The 13,640-nt window shown below is 41.9% G+C and overlaps 1 protein-coding gene across 1 annotated transcript; it reads left to right on the top strand.

Moving 5' to 3' along the window:
* The first annotated feature begins 5,469 nt into the window (after window positions 1-5,469).
* Window positions 5,470-6,366, top strand: LOC137352842 (probable G-protein coupled receptor 139). The gene has a single exon (XM_068018696.1). The coding sequence runs from the start codon at window positions 5,470-5,472 to the stop codon at window positions 6,364-6,366; it is 897 nt and encodes a 298-aa protein (XP_067874797.1).
* Window positions 6,367-13,640: the final 7,274 nt, after the last annotated feature.

The raw sequence follows: 13,640 nt of genomic DNA, 5'->3' as shown, positions 1-13,640 counted from the left end.
CGACTCGCCACAATTTAGCCCTGTCTTTATGGCTGCCCGCCAGCTCTGGCGAATGCTGGCAACTGACTCCCACGACTTGTGATCAATGTCACACGATTTCATGTCGCGTTTGCAGACGTCTTTATAGCGGAGACATGGACGGCCGGTGGGTCTGATACCAGTGGCGAGCTCGCTGTACAATGTGTCTTTGGGGATCCTGCCATCTTCCATGCGGCTCACATGGCCAAGCCATCTCAAGCGCCGCTGACTCAGTGAGGTGTATAAGCTGGGGGTGTTGGCCGCTTCAAGGACTTCTGTGTTGGAGATATAGTCCTGCCACCTGATGCCAAGTATTCTCCGAAGGCAGCGAAGATGGAATGAATGGAGACGTCGCTCTTGGCTGGCATACGTTGTCCAGGCCTCGCTGCCGTAGAGCAAGGTACTGAGGACACAGGCCTGATACCCTTGGACTTTTGTGTTCCGTGTCAGTGCGCCATTTTCCCACACTCTCTTGGCCAGTCTGGACATAGCAGTGGAAGCCTTACCCATGCGCTTGTTGATTTCTGCATCTAGAGACAGGTTACTGGTGATAGTTGAGCCGAGGTAGGTGAACTCTTGAACCACTTCCAGAGCGTGGTCGCCAATATTGATGGATGGAGCATTTCTGACGTCCTGCCCCATGATGTTCGTTTTCTTGAGGCTGATGGTTAGGCCAAATTCATTGCAGGCAGACGCAAACCTGTCGATGAGACTCTGCAGGCACTCTTCAGTGTGAGATGTTAAAGCAGCATTGTCAGCAAAGAGGAGTTCTCTGATGAGGACTTTCCGTACTTTGGACTTCGCTCTTAGATGGGCAAGGTTGAACAACCTGCCCCCTGATCTTGTGTGGAGGAAAATTCCTTCTTCATTATAATATTATAACATTCATCGCCATCGTCATCCCAGTAACCCTGTTTTTGGTTGCCCTACATTTCGTCCTTGTTGCAATCTATTTAGCCTGTACCTGAAACATCTCTTCCTTAAACATAACCCGTTGTTCTGTTACAGCTATTCCAGTCAGACTTTGATTCCTTTACATCGCATTGAAATTAGCTGTCTTCCAATATAGCCATTGTACTTTACATTATTCCTTATTTTTCCGCATTACGAGTCCAAGCCTCATGATACGATGTTCATTCGTACTTCATCACAGAGTCGTGGCCAGCTTCATTTCCCAGCACCAAATACAGGAATGCGTCCGATCTAGTTGGGCCAAGAACATACTGATCAAAGAATTCTCCTGAACAAAAAACCGAAATTTCCACCATCATTTCCCTTTACACTGAAATTATCCCAATGGCTATTTAGGTAATTACAGTCCACAATATCATTATTCTAGTTCTTGCACATCTCTATAATTTCCCTTCATATTTGCTCCTCCATCTGTCTCTCAATATTTGGAGACCTATAAAATATACCTAGCTGTGTGATCATACCCTTTTTGCTTCTTAACTGAAAGCAAATGAATTCTGTCATTTCCCCCTCAAGGCCATCCACTCTTTCTGACACTATAATATCTTCCCTAATCCGTACTGCAAACTCAAATCCCTTTTCTCCATCTCTTTCTATTCTGAACAATTTATAACCTTTAGCTTAAGTGGCCAGTCCTCATCATCTTTCAGCCACGTTTCTGTTATTTCCACTGCATCACACTCTCATAATGGTATTAGTGCTCATAGCTCACCACGCATACTCACCACACTTTGGACTGGATTTTGTTCCAAGCCCAACGTAAAGTTCTGTGGTGGAGTGGGTGGGGGAGTGAGCTGGAGAATTGGAGCAGTGGCTGCCATAGAACCCAGTGCCAGGATTGCCAAGTCAGATCTTCCTCGCGGCTAGGAAGCTCCATGGCTGCTCCTGTGCCACTCTGCAACAGAACCCTGCTTTCGATATGTTAACTACTACCTTGTATTAATTTATATGTGACCTGCAGTGAACTTATCTTCAGTTCCCAATTTTCAGTGCAATGTGCTGCACTTAAGCACCTTCAGATTCCTGTCCAGGGAAAGCTGGCACCAACGCAGTCGGGAAGGAGTCAACTCTGCATTTTTTTGAACTGTGTGCAGGTCCGGCCACCTTTGAAAAATGGCGCCAGCACCTGTGCCCGCATCAGGTGACACCACGAATGGAGTTCGCCAATGCCACACCGCCACGTCATTGGGGAGGAGGCAGCCACAATGAATATGCAAAGTTGCCACCTGCCACAGAATCACGGCGGTGTGGGTCCCGCGAGGGGCAGCCGCAATTTTCTGCAGCAAAATCCAGCCCTTTGTCTGTTTACATACACACACCTTAGTGCCGCATTTGTATTCCCCATAGTCCTTCTCAGTCAGTTCACATCTAATATGGAACTAGACCCTTCTCCAGTTCTGTCCAACACTTGCATATTATGCACCTAATTCGCTATTGTACTTATGTATGCTAGTGCCCATTACCCTGCGAATAACACTGAAACCTCCCCAACCACACGAGTGAACATCCCCGTGAGAACATTGTTCCCAGTGCTGTTGAGGTGTAACCAGCCCCTTTTGCACAGGCGGCTTCTGCGCCAGAACTGGACCTAATGCCCCTAGAATCTGAAGCCATCCCTCCTGCACCATGCTTCAAGCCAAACATTGATAACCCTTATCTTCCTTTCTCTCCGTGAACTAGCACATGGCCCTCGGAGTCATCCAGAAATTACTAGCTGCGGTCCTACTCGTTATGTCCTCCCTGGATGCTGCAAATCTTACCGTAAGGATTCAAAACCTGCCCTGTGACATTTGATAATATTGACCTGACACCTTTCGAACATATTTCAACAATTAGCACAAAGCATTCAACCCTCAAACTGCGAAAAGCTCCCATACAGCATGATGTCTTTATATACTGCACTGTTACTTAGACAATTTTGATTAGCAAATATTCAAGGACATTTTCAGATGTGAGTTTATATTTTAGTGACTTGGTAGAATAGAAAGAAAAATGTTTTGGTTTTGTAAACTTTTTGCAACACTTTAGGGTGGAGTCATCCACTGCATTCCAGACTCAATCCATGCAAATAATTTTCAAGAAGCAGTGGTTTGAAAAGTTTAGATTGCTGCAACGTTTTAATCCTTCAAACTCAATATACACTCGCTTATCTGTTTCTGCATTTATATTAGTATAATGACCACTTGGGATCTTGTACACCTCGCTGCAATCATTTTCATGTAAAATGAAGCTTACACAACACAATGATGATACAATTAATGACAGAGTTATGATTTCTCCAATCCAGTGTATATGAATTTAAACAATAAATCTCAGCTTCACTGGATGTCCTTTACCCTGGCTCCACTAAGATCATCTTGACACAATAAGCCATGGCTAAATGTTTGTAACCTTGGACATTCTGTTTAACACTGAGCTGAGCTTCGACTCAGACGTGGAGTATCTCATTGGAATGTACCATACACATGTCTGAACATCGTTTTACTGGCCACTGTAGTTATCTGATATTCTCTGTCTCTCTCTCCGGCCCACATTAGACAAACACATACACAGGCACACATATGCGCACACATGAGCACATAAATATGCATACTTATAACAATAGATACACAGGTATGCATGGATATTTATATGTTAATATTGATATAACTATACATGTCAGGTTACATTGCTGAATAAAACATGACAGCACCTCTCATAATGTGTTTGTTTAAACAACTGTAACTAATTTTCCCAATGATTACATAACTGGGTCACACTCAAGTATATAATAGAGAGTCTTCAAACGATTCAAGAAGTGGTTTGAGGGCTTGTGCGACTAACCATCGAATCTGACAGAGAATGCATGAACCAGCAAATGGCCTGGTATATGCTATTTGTTATCCTGTTCTTGCAGTGATCGGAATTCCAGGTAAATGATTATATTAGTAGATTGTTCATTACACATGGAGATGTTTAACTGATTGATCTTCCTAAGTATCAGTTATGCAAATCTATCTGTATTGACATGGCTGCTAAAGTATTCTCGTTGCAGACTTTTATTTTGTTTCCTGAAGGTACGTTCAGGCTTCAGGGTCACAAATATTCAAATTAAGCTGAGCCATCTGCAACAGCACATATCAGGCAGTTGGGACGATGGGACTGAGCAGCGGGTCTGTGAGAGAGCACGGGATCTGGAGAAGGAATCATTCTTTTGGGAGCAGTAAACATCTGGTCGATGGGACTGAGTACATGGTACGGGAAAGTGAACGGCGGATATCAGGAGTAAGCACCACGTCCATGGGAATGAGGCCATGGTCTCGGAAAGTGAACACCGAGAATCAGGAGTGAGCATCGGATCTCGTGGAGTGAACACTGGGTCTGTGGGACTGAATAACGGGTGTGACATCGTGAGCACCGGGTTGGTGGGAGTGAGCAACTGTTCTCGGGATCTGTAACTGAGTACCTGGTGTCTATGAATGGAACTGATTTCTGGGACAGTGGAGCTGAGAATGTGGTCTGGTGAAATTGAACTGAGCATAGGGTGCGCAGCAATGTTACTGAGCACCAGGTCTGGTGGAGTGGAACAGAGAACCAGATCTGGGAAAATGTGACCAATCATTGTGTTTGTCGGAATGTGATCTGGGTTGTGCGGAAATGAAACTGAACCGTGGGTTTTGTAGAGTAGTACTTCCCATCGTGTCTCGCGGAGTGGAATTTAGCCACCATGTTCGAGGAAGTGGGATCAACACGGGGTCTGGTAGAATGTGAGTTATGGCCATGTCTAACTTCCGTGCTCACTGAGGCAAGAAATCTCCTTCAACAATAAAAAAACGCAACCATTATCTACTGCTGTTTGCTATCTCATTCTTGCGATGGTCGGTTTTCAGGGTGATGGATTCCACAAGCAGACTGTTCATTACACACAGGAGCATAAGAGCAGGAGTAGTCTAATCAGCCCGTCACGCCTGCTCCGCCATTCACTTATATCATGGCCGATCATCTGCCTCAATGCGACTTTCCCACGTTATCCCCATATCACTTGATGTCATTAGTACCTGGATATCTATCGATTTGTCTCGAATATGCTCAATGACTGATTTCCACAGCCTTCTTGGGTGGAAAATTCTAAAGATTTTCCACATCTGTTTAAATTGCTTCCAGTACATATCTACCTTTCATAGGGATTCACATTCAGCTACATACCATTGCGGAGAGCGAAGAGATGAATATTTATTGCTGAATTCATTCAAAGCACTTGGGCAATGTGGTATTGCATCACACCATGCATTCCCTTTCCCTGGTAGGTAGTGTTCCATTTGGAATGAATAACAGGTGGTGTGAAGAATAGATGGTCCATGTGGCACCGCCTGTTCCCACTATTGCACAGCACGAATTTCAGGCCCTTTAAAAATCGCACAAATTCCCAATGAACTGATGTTTTTCTTCTGTGATACCGGCTTGTTATTTATTTTTTTCTTTCTAATGACAGGTAACATAATGGCGATTATGATTCTATCCCGAGGGAAGTGTGGTCTCTCCAAATGCATCACTTGCTACCTGGTGGCGATGGCTGTGGCGGATCTACTAGTCGTTCTCACTAGTGTTTTGTTGAATCGAATAATCGCTGCTTATTTCCCAGTCAGTTTTCTGTCCATTACCCCAGTGTGTGCTCTGAAAACGTCACTGGTTTATGCTGCCAAAGACAGTTCAGTCTGGTTAACGGTCGCTTTCACCTTTGATCGATATGTGGCGATTTGCTGGGGGAAGAAGCTGAAACACAAATATTGCACCAAACAAACGGCACGTGGCGTTGTGGGAACGGTGCTTGCACTGAGCTGTTTACGAAATATTCCTTGGTACTTTTCATTGGAACCTCTGTATATCAGTAACAATATACCCTGGTACTGCAACTTCAAATCTATCTTTTACACAACGCCTCCATGGATAACATTTTCGTACCTTTCCCATATTTTAACCCCACTTGTACCCTTAATTTTAATTGTATTGCTGAATGCACTGACTGTGAGATCTATTGTTCTGGCCAATAGAACCCGTAGGGCTCTCCGTGGCAAGCAATATGGTGAAGAGGAGAATGACCTTGAGATACAAAAACGAAGAAAATCCATAATCTTACTTCTAACTTTATCAGGAAATTTTGTTACCTTGTGGATGACGTTTACTGTACATTACTTATATTTCCGAATTACAAACTCTTACAGTTACACAGGATACAATGACCCTCTCTATATCCTTCAAGAAGCCGGGTACATGCTTCTCCTTTTGAGTTGCTGCACAAACACCTTTATTTATGCAGTGATCCAGAAGAATTTCAGAGAAGATTTCAGACATTCATTGAACTATCCGTTTAGATTTGTTAAACTGGTTAAATGGTAGCATTATCCTTGTTTGCTTCAACCATTGTTGATGTATTTGTTGGGTTTGGGAGAAAAATGGCTTTGGGCAATACTGAATCTCTGGGCATGTTTTAAACCCGTTGGCTCTCCAAATAATTAGTAGAGTTGGTCCGGTGCAATTGGGAGACGTCTATTTTCTTACAGTAACAGTAGCTGAAACTGATTGTCCCTTGCTCAAAGCAAATATATTGTTATACCTTAAATTAAAACTATTCGGTTGGGGATTTAACCTTCTAGAGTACTTGAACAGCAGCCAGTCCTAACGAATAATAATTTGCTTCAATAAGACGAGGAAGAAACTTATTGGATTGGTTGATATTCATGCCTGGTAATCAATATAATTGACTGGAATGGAACTGAATATCAGATGGTGGGTATAATAGACAAATATTGGCGGCGGCCTGTCTCGTTTTCAGTGTCTGTACCGCAATCTATACCATTTTCGTGGCATTAGAAGTTGCATCAGAGTTTTTGGAAAAGCAGAATGTTTCCCTCAGTGACTTGATAACTTTAAATAAGAAGAAACTAAAAACAATGGCGGAAAAATTCGAGTTAGAATTGGAGTCAGGTGCCAAGAAAGCAGAGATAATCCGATTTGGAAGGCTTAACGAAATATGCTGCGACCTGTGGAGCGACTGGACTGAATTAACAGTGCGTTTTTCCCACCACGATCAGAATTATAGATTTTATAGGGGGCTTTGTCCTGCATGGTTGTAACATATTTTCATTGGATGCTCGTCTGCGGTCGAGTCATATTCAATTAGGTGTCTCGTGTCTGGGATCAGGATCAGAATAATTTGAAAGGCTCACATTTGGAATCGTATTAATTGTTTGTCTTTGGGATAACATACAAATTGGGGTATTGCTCTCGCATCTGGGAACATATCAATTGGAATATTGATTGTTGGTATCCTAAAGTAATGCCAATTACAAAAAAGAAAAGGAGCCAGGATCATTGTTTAATAAGGTACACTTACCATTATACCATTGTAATGGCAGTTGCAGCAGAGCTTTTGGGAAAGCAGAACGTTTCACTGAGTGACTTGATAACTTTAACCAAGAACAAACTAAAAGAATTGGCAAAAAAATGGGGTTCGAATTGAAATCAGGTTCCCGAAAGCAGAGATAATTGACATAATAGCCCAACATCTGGAATTAGAAGAAGAAGGAAAAGATGAGAGACAAGAAGGTCATAAGTCAGAGAGTGATGCTGTAAAATTGTTTGGAATTCAATGAGAAATCAGAAAACTTGAAATTCAGCGAGAATGTGAAAGAGAAAAGGGTGGGGGTGGTGGAAATTGAGGCTAAAAGAGATGAAACTAGGACAAAGGAGTAGTTTTGAATCCAGGGTAAATTGTGTTCAGGAAGAATATGAATCAGCTCAGGGCCCAGCGAAAACTTGTTTAAATTTATACAGGCTCTCTCTAGGTTCGAGGAAAGGGACAGAGAGACATTTTTTTTCATTTATTTTGAGAAAATAGCAAAGCAGATGAAATGGCTGAAGGAAAGCTGGACGCTGCTTATGCAAAACAGATTGGTAGGCAGAGCTCATGAGGTCCATGCCATGCTTGCTGAACAGGCTTCTGCAGATTATGAGATAGCAACAAAGGTTATCCTCGCTGTGTATGAGTTAATCCTGAAGCTTACTGTCAGCAGTTCTGGAACTTATGGAGATTAGCTGGGCAGACAACGTAGAATTTGAGAGGGTGAAGCAAATTAATTTTGACCGTTAGGTGCTAGCATTAAAGATGCAATCCGTAAGAGAACCTTCGAAAAGTTTAAAAACTCCATTCCTTCAGACGTGAGAACTCATGCAGGTAACCTGAATGTTTTCAAAGCGAGGCAAGCAGTGGGAATTGCTGATGATCTTGAGCTTGTGAATAAGCTAAATTCGTTGGTCCATCACCCCCATAAACTCGAGAAGGATAGAAAGTGGGAGAGTGAAACGAAGGCAAGTAGCCAGGGGCAAGAAGAAACAGCTGGGAATGCCCCAGGATTACTTCCTCAGGTTAGAAAGGAAGGTGCTGAGGTTAGAAGTGAGGTTCACAAGTCGAGGTATTATCATTACAACAAAACGGGTCATCTTCGTTCAGAATGCTGGAAATTGCGAGGTAAATCCATTGTACTTGTTGACGCAAAGTGTAGAGGAAAAGACTCTGACTGAGAGTATAGCAGACCAGGCTATATCTTTAATGACAGTTGTAAAACCAGATACAAAAACAAAAAGGAGTGTAGAGGTTAAGAATAAAATACCCGAGAGTTATAATGAATTTTCGTCAAAGGGGAGAGTAACACCATATCCTGTAAGTGAGACAGGAAAACCTATCATTACACTCAGGGATACATGTACACACCCAAACATTCTTGCTGGGAAAGATGACTTTTCACCGGAGAGCACCTGAAGTGAAAGCTTTAGTTCATGGAATTGGCGGTGAGTATATACCCGTACCTTTACATAAAGTATGCCCAGAGAGTGACTTAACATCTGGTATAGTAATTGTAGGATTGGCCTCAGTTTGCCAGTAGAGGGAATTGATCTCCTCCTAGGAAATGATTTAGCCAGATCAAAAGTATCTGTTTCTCCTATAATTACAGAGGAACCAAGTGAAATTAAGGAAACGGAGCAATTACATGAACAAGTTCCGGTAATATTTCTTGCATCTGTAGTCACCCGAGGAATGCCTAAAAAAGATCCATTGTCGGAGGTAAAAGTGGTACCACAAACAAGGAAAAACCTTATTTGGGGGATTTCGATCATTCAAATGAGTTATTTAACAGATCGTCTATCATTGCAGCGCATTAAGCTGATCCAGAGATGTACCAAAGGGCATAGTCGACTCTGACAGAAGCAGGGCGTAAGGAGTTCCAGAAGGCTTTTAAATGGCAAACAGGGTTTTGAGGAGGAAATGGAGACCGCCTCAGAGTCCTGCCGACAAAGACTGGGCAGTTGTTGAAGAGAAAGTGGTACCACTTAAATACCGCCAGGGATTGTGAAGGTTAGCACATGCCATTCCTTATGAAGCACATAGGGGATTTGGGAAGACTAAATCACACATAAACCAACAGTAGTGCTGGCCAGGTCTTACAAAGGATGTGAGATTATTTAATAGGATATGCTGTACATGTCAAACGGTAGGAAAACCAGAACCCTACCATAAAACCGGCACCACCAGTTCCCATACCAGTGATTGAGGAACTATTTGGCAGAGTATCGGTAGACTGTGTAGGACCCTTGCCAAAAACAAACGCAGGTCATCAATACATACTTACTATCATTGATATGGCTACTCACTTTCCAGAGGCCATTCCTTTGAGGACAATTACTGCTAGAATAGTAGTATAAAAATTAACCCAATTCTTTAGGAGATATAGTTTACCACCTAAAGTTCAGTTAGATCAAGGTTCTAATTTCAAGTCTAAGATATTTCAAGAAGTAATGGGCAATTTGGGAATTAGACAGTTGAAATCATCAGCATATCACCCACAGTCACAGGGAGCTTTAGAAATATTTCTCCAAACTCTCAAAACAATGATTAGAACATACAGTCATGAATATCCACATGACTAACATAAAGGACTAGATTTTCTTTTATTTGCCACCAGAGACTCACCGAATGGGTCCACAAGCTTCAGTCCTTTCGATTTGGTTTACAGACATGAAGAAAGAGGCTCTCTAAAACTTATAAAAGGCAGATTCTTGGAACAACAGAATTAAACTTCGATACTGGACTATGTGTCTGTGCTCTGGGAAAGGCTCATGAAATCTGGCGGTGTGGCTCAGGAACACCTTAAAGCATCCCAAGACAATATGAAAAAATAGGCAGACAAGTATTTAAAAGTCCACGATTTTTAACCAGAGGATTAAGTATTAGTTTTGCTACCGTTACAGGGAAAACCATTAAAAGCACGGTTCAGTGGCCCATGGAGAGTGATCAAAAGAGTGGGTAAGGTAGATTACTTGATTTACTCCCCGGTTCACTGGAAGAAGAACCAGTTGTGTCACATCAATGTGCTAAATCAATATTATCGCAGGGAGGAGGATAAGCCATTGCAGGTATGTCAGGTAATCGGGACTGTTGAGAAGGAAAAGGTTAATAAGGATGAGGCAGAAGCAGGAATTGTAAATTCTCTGATTGAAGCTCCAACTATCAGATTAGCGAATGCAGAATGGCAAGAAAAATACACCACGTGCCTTTGCACTTCGAGGCAAAACAACGTGAAGACCTAATCAGGTTTTTTGCAACGTTTGAAAAAGTTTGTAGGGATAAACCGGGATGTACAACCTTAGCCACACATGATGTGGGTACTGTTCCTTTAAAACAATATCCTTACCACTTGAGTCCGGACAAACAGGGCCAAGTGAAAGCAAAGATCCCGTACATGCTGGAAAACAATTTGATCAAATCTAGTGAAAGTAGCTTGAGTTCATCGGTAGTTCGAGTACCAAACCCTAATGGGTAAACCCAATTTTGCATAGACTATAGTAATATCAATGCGGTAATGAAGGGAGACTCCGACCCAATTCCATCATTAGAAGACTGTACCAAAAGAGTAGACAGCGCTACGTTTCTTATTGAGTTCGACTTGTTAAAGGGATACTGGCAATTTCCTTTGACTCCTCGAGCTAAAGAGATATCAGCTTCTGTAACACCCGACGGTCTGAGTGAGTGGGCAAAAACCTGGCAGGTGGAATTTAATGTTGGAAAGTGTGAGGTCATGCACTTTGTCAGGAAGAATCCAAATGCAGTCTATTACTTAATTGGAAAGAGACTCCAAACGAAGTGCAGCACAGAAGGATCTGTGTGTTCTTGTGCATGAAACACGAAATGTTAGCCTGCAAGTGCAGAAAGTAATTAAGAAGGCAAGTGGATTCTGGCCTTTATTGCTAGGATGTTGGAGTTTAATAATAGGAAAGTCTTGTTGCCACTGGACAGAATTTTGGTGAGGCTGCACCTGGAGTACTGTCTAATTGCCAAGTCCAAATCAGTAATGTCAATTGTGAACAACAGTTTTAACATGACCAATCCTTGTCAAACACTGCTCCAACCTTTTGCCTGTCTGAGTGGCTATCCGTTATGCCAAGTTTTGTTTTTGGTTTTGTAGCCAGCTTGCTAACCTTTCTGCTACGTGTACCCTGACTTTACAGGCTCTGATTTCAGACGGGAGTCTATTGTGTAGTACCTTATTAATGGCATATTTGAAATCTAATTCTATGCAACTACTACCTTGCACTTGTCCAATATTTATTTCACTTCATCAAAGAATTCAATACAGTTTTGTCAAGCATGGCCATTTGCAGCACTTGTTGACTGCAGTTTGTTATATTTTAGGTCGTTGCCATCAATGTTAAGCTACCTGGTCTACAGTCCCCTGGAATTGCTTCATATCCATTTTTAAAATGCAGGTATATCATGAGCTGGCTGCCAGTGCCCTGACACTACTACATTTTCCATTTTTTTAGTGTCCATGTAATAGTGCTCCTGCTACCTCGTCCCTTTTAAAGTGGTGCTGCATCAGCGAGACCTTCTGGTGTATGCACACAATTCTTTGAATGTGGCAGGCCAAGTTGAAAAGTCAGTTGAAGAAAAAAAAACATACGGATCATGGGCTTTATATATAGTGTTATGGAGTACAAAACCAAGGACGGTATGCAAAACGTTATAAATTACTGAATAGGCATCAACTAGTGCATTTCAAAAAGAAATTGCATGCATACCTGGAAAGTAGACATGTGCAGGACTTTGAGGAAAGACCAGGAGATTGGAACTAATTAAATGCTCTTCCAAATTCAGCGTAGGCATTAATGGCCTCCTACTATGTAAAAAATTCCATGATTCAATGATTGTAAATCTGTTGCTGAAGTCATTCCGTTCACGAACCACTCAGAAGGATCTGCCTTGTTTCCAGAGGTCGGAAACAATTTGAAACTTCTCAGTGCTGGTGAGTGAACGTGCCCGGTTCCAGTGCTGATGCCACAGATCATTCAATTTCCATTGTATATCGGGCATTGACTGAGGAAGTCTGTTACACACGCTTCTTCTCTGGGTCTGCACGACATATACATAAATACATATGTTCTGTTCGAATTATTCTGATTGGGATAATCCCTCCATTAGTTCCTTTAACTTCCAGTGAAGCAGATTGTTAATCCCAACAACGTAACCATTGTACTTTCCTCGACACATTTTCCCTTATCTATGTTATATTTCTGACATTTCCTGTGTTTCCCATTCTATTTATAGTACATTACTCTTTACAAATGCAGAATCGTGCCCAGTTTGGCAACTCATACGAAGAATTGCAAATACATTCTGATTTAGTACAGGCAGCATAGAGGCTAAGAACAAGAGTAGGCAATTCAGAACCTACATCCTGTTGCGCCTAATCATTTTATCATCGCTGATCTGCACATTAACACAACTTACCCGGCTTAGTTCCATAAAACCTAATGCTTTTGACAGAAAAAAACTCCGTTTTGAACTGCTCAATTGATCCACTGATTTACACAGATATCCACTAATATAAAGTACTTCTGCATGTCTATCTTCACAAGGAACCTCAATTAACCATCTTAAACACCTCAATTAGATCGTCCCTTAATTCTGCCAAAGGCAAGCGACTAAGAGTCCAGTCTGTGAAAATGTTCTTCATAATTTAATTCTTTTACCTGCATTATCGTTCTGGTGAAACAAACACAAAATGTTGCAGATGCAGGAAATATGAAATAAAAACAGAAAATTCTGGAAGTACTCAGCAGGTCTGGCCCAGAAGTTGTGGACAATGAAACAGAGTTTACGTTTCAGGTCCCAGTCCTTTCTTCAGAAATTGGAAAAGTTGGAAATGTAATACATATAGAACGAATGAAATGGGGAGGATGGGAAAAGGAACAACAGGGAAGGTCTGCAATAGGGTAAAATACAGGAGAGATAAATTGACAAACATTTTCATGGTGCAAAGCCAAATACAGTGGTAATACGATAAGTAAAGAGATAAAGATATATGCCTAGCTTAGGTGTGAATGGCTGAATCCTGAATATCTGCTGTTCGAATACAAAGTGAAGAAAACAACATAGAAACGAGAGAACAAAACAGACCAGTGAAGAAAAGTGAAGCAAATGGGGTCAGAGAATAGGACCTTATAATTGTTGAAATAAGTGTTGATTCCAGAAGGCTGTAAACTGCCCAGTAGAAAGGTGAGGTGCTGTTTCTCTATACTGTGTTGTGATTCATTCGAACAGTGAAGGAGGAAAAGGA

This window comes from Heterodontus francisci, chromosome 39, assembly GCF_036365525.1.
Source record: "Heterodontus francisci isolate sHetFra1 chromosome 39, sHetFra1.hap1, whole genome shotgun sequence".
In the NCBI taxonomy this organism is placed as follows: domain Eukaryota; kingdom Metazoa; phylum Chordata; class Chondrichthyes; order Heterodontiformes; family Heterodontidae; genus Heterodontus; species Heterodontus francisci.
The sequence above is the reverse complement of the archived record's forward strand: the minus strand, read 5'-3'. Positions and strand labels throughout refer to the sequence as shown.

Excerpts from the sequence above, each read along its gene's own strand:
- LOC137352842 (XM_068018696.1), top strand. The coding sequence starts at position 5,470 with ATGGCGATTATGATTCTATCCCGAGGGAAGTGTGGTCTCTCCAAATGC.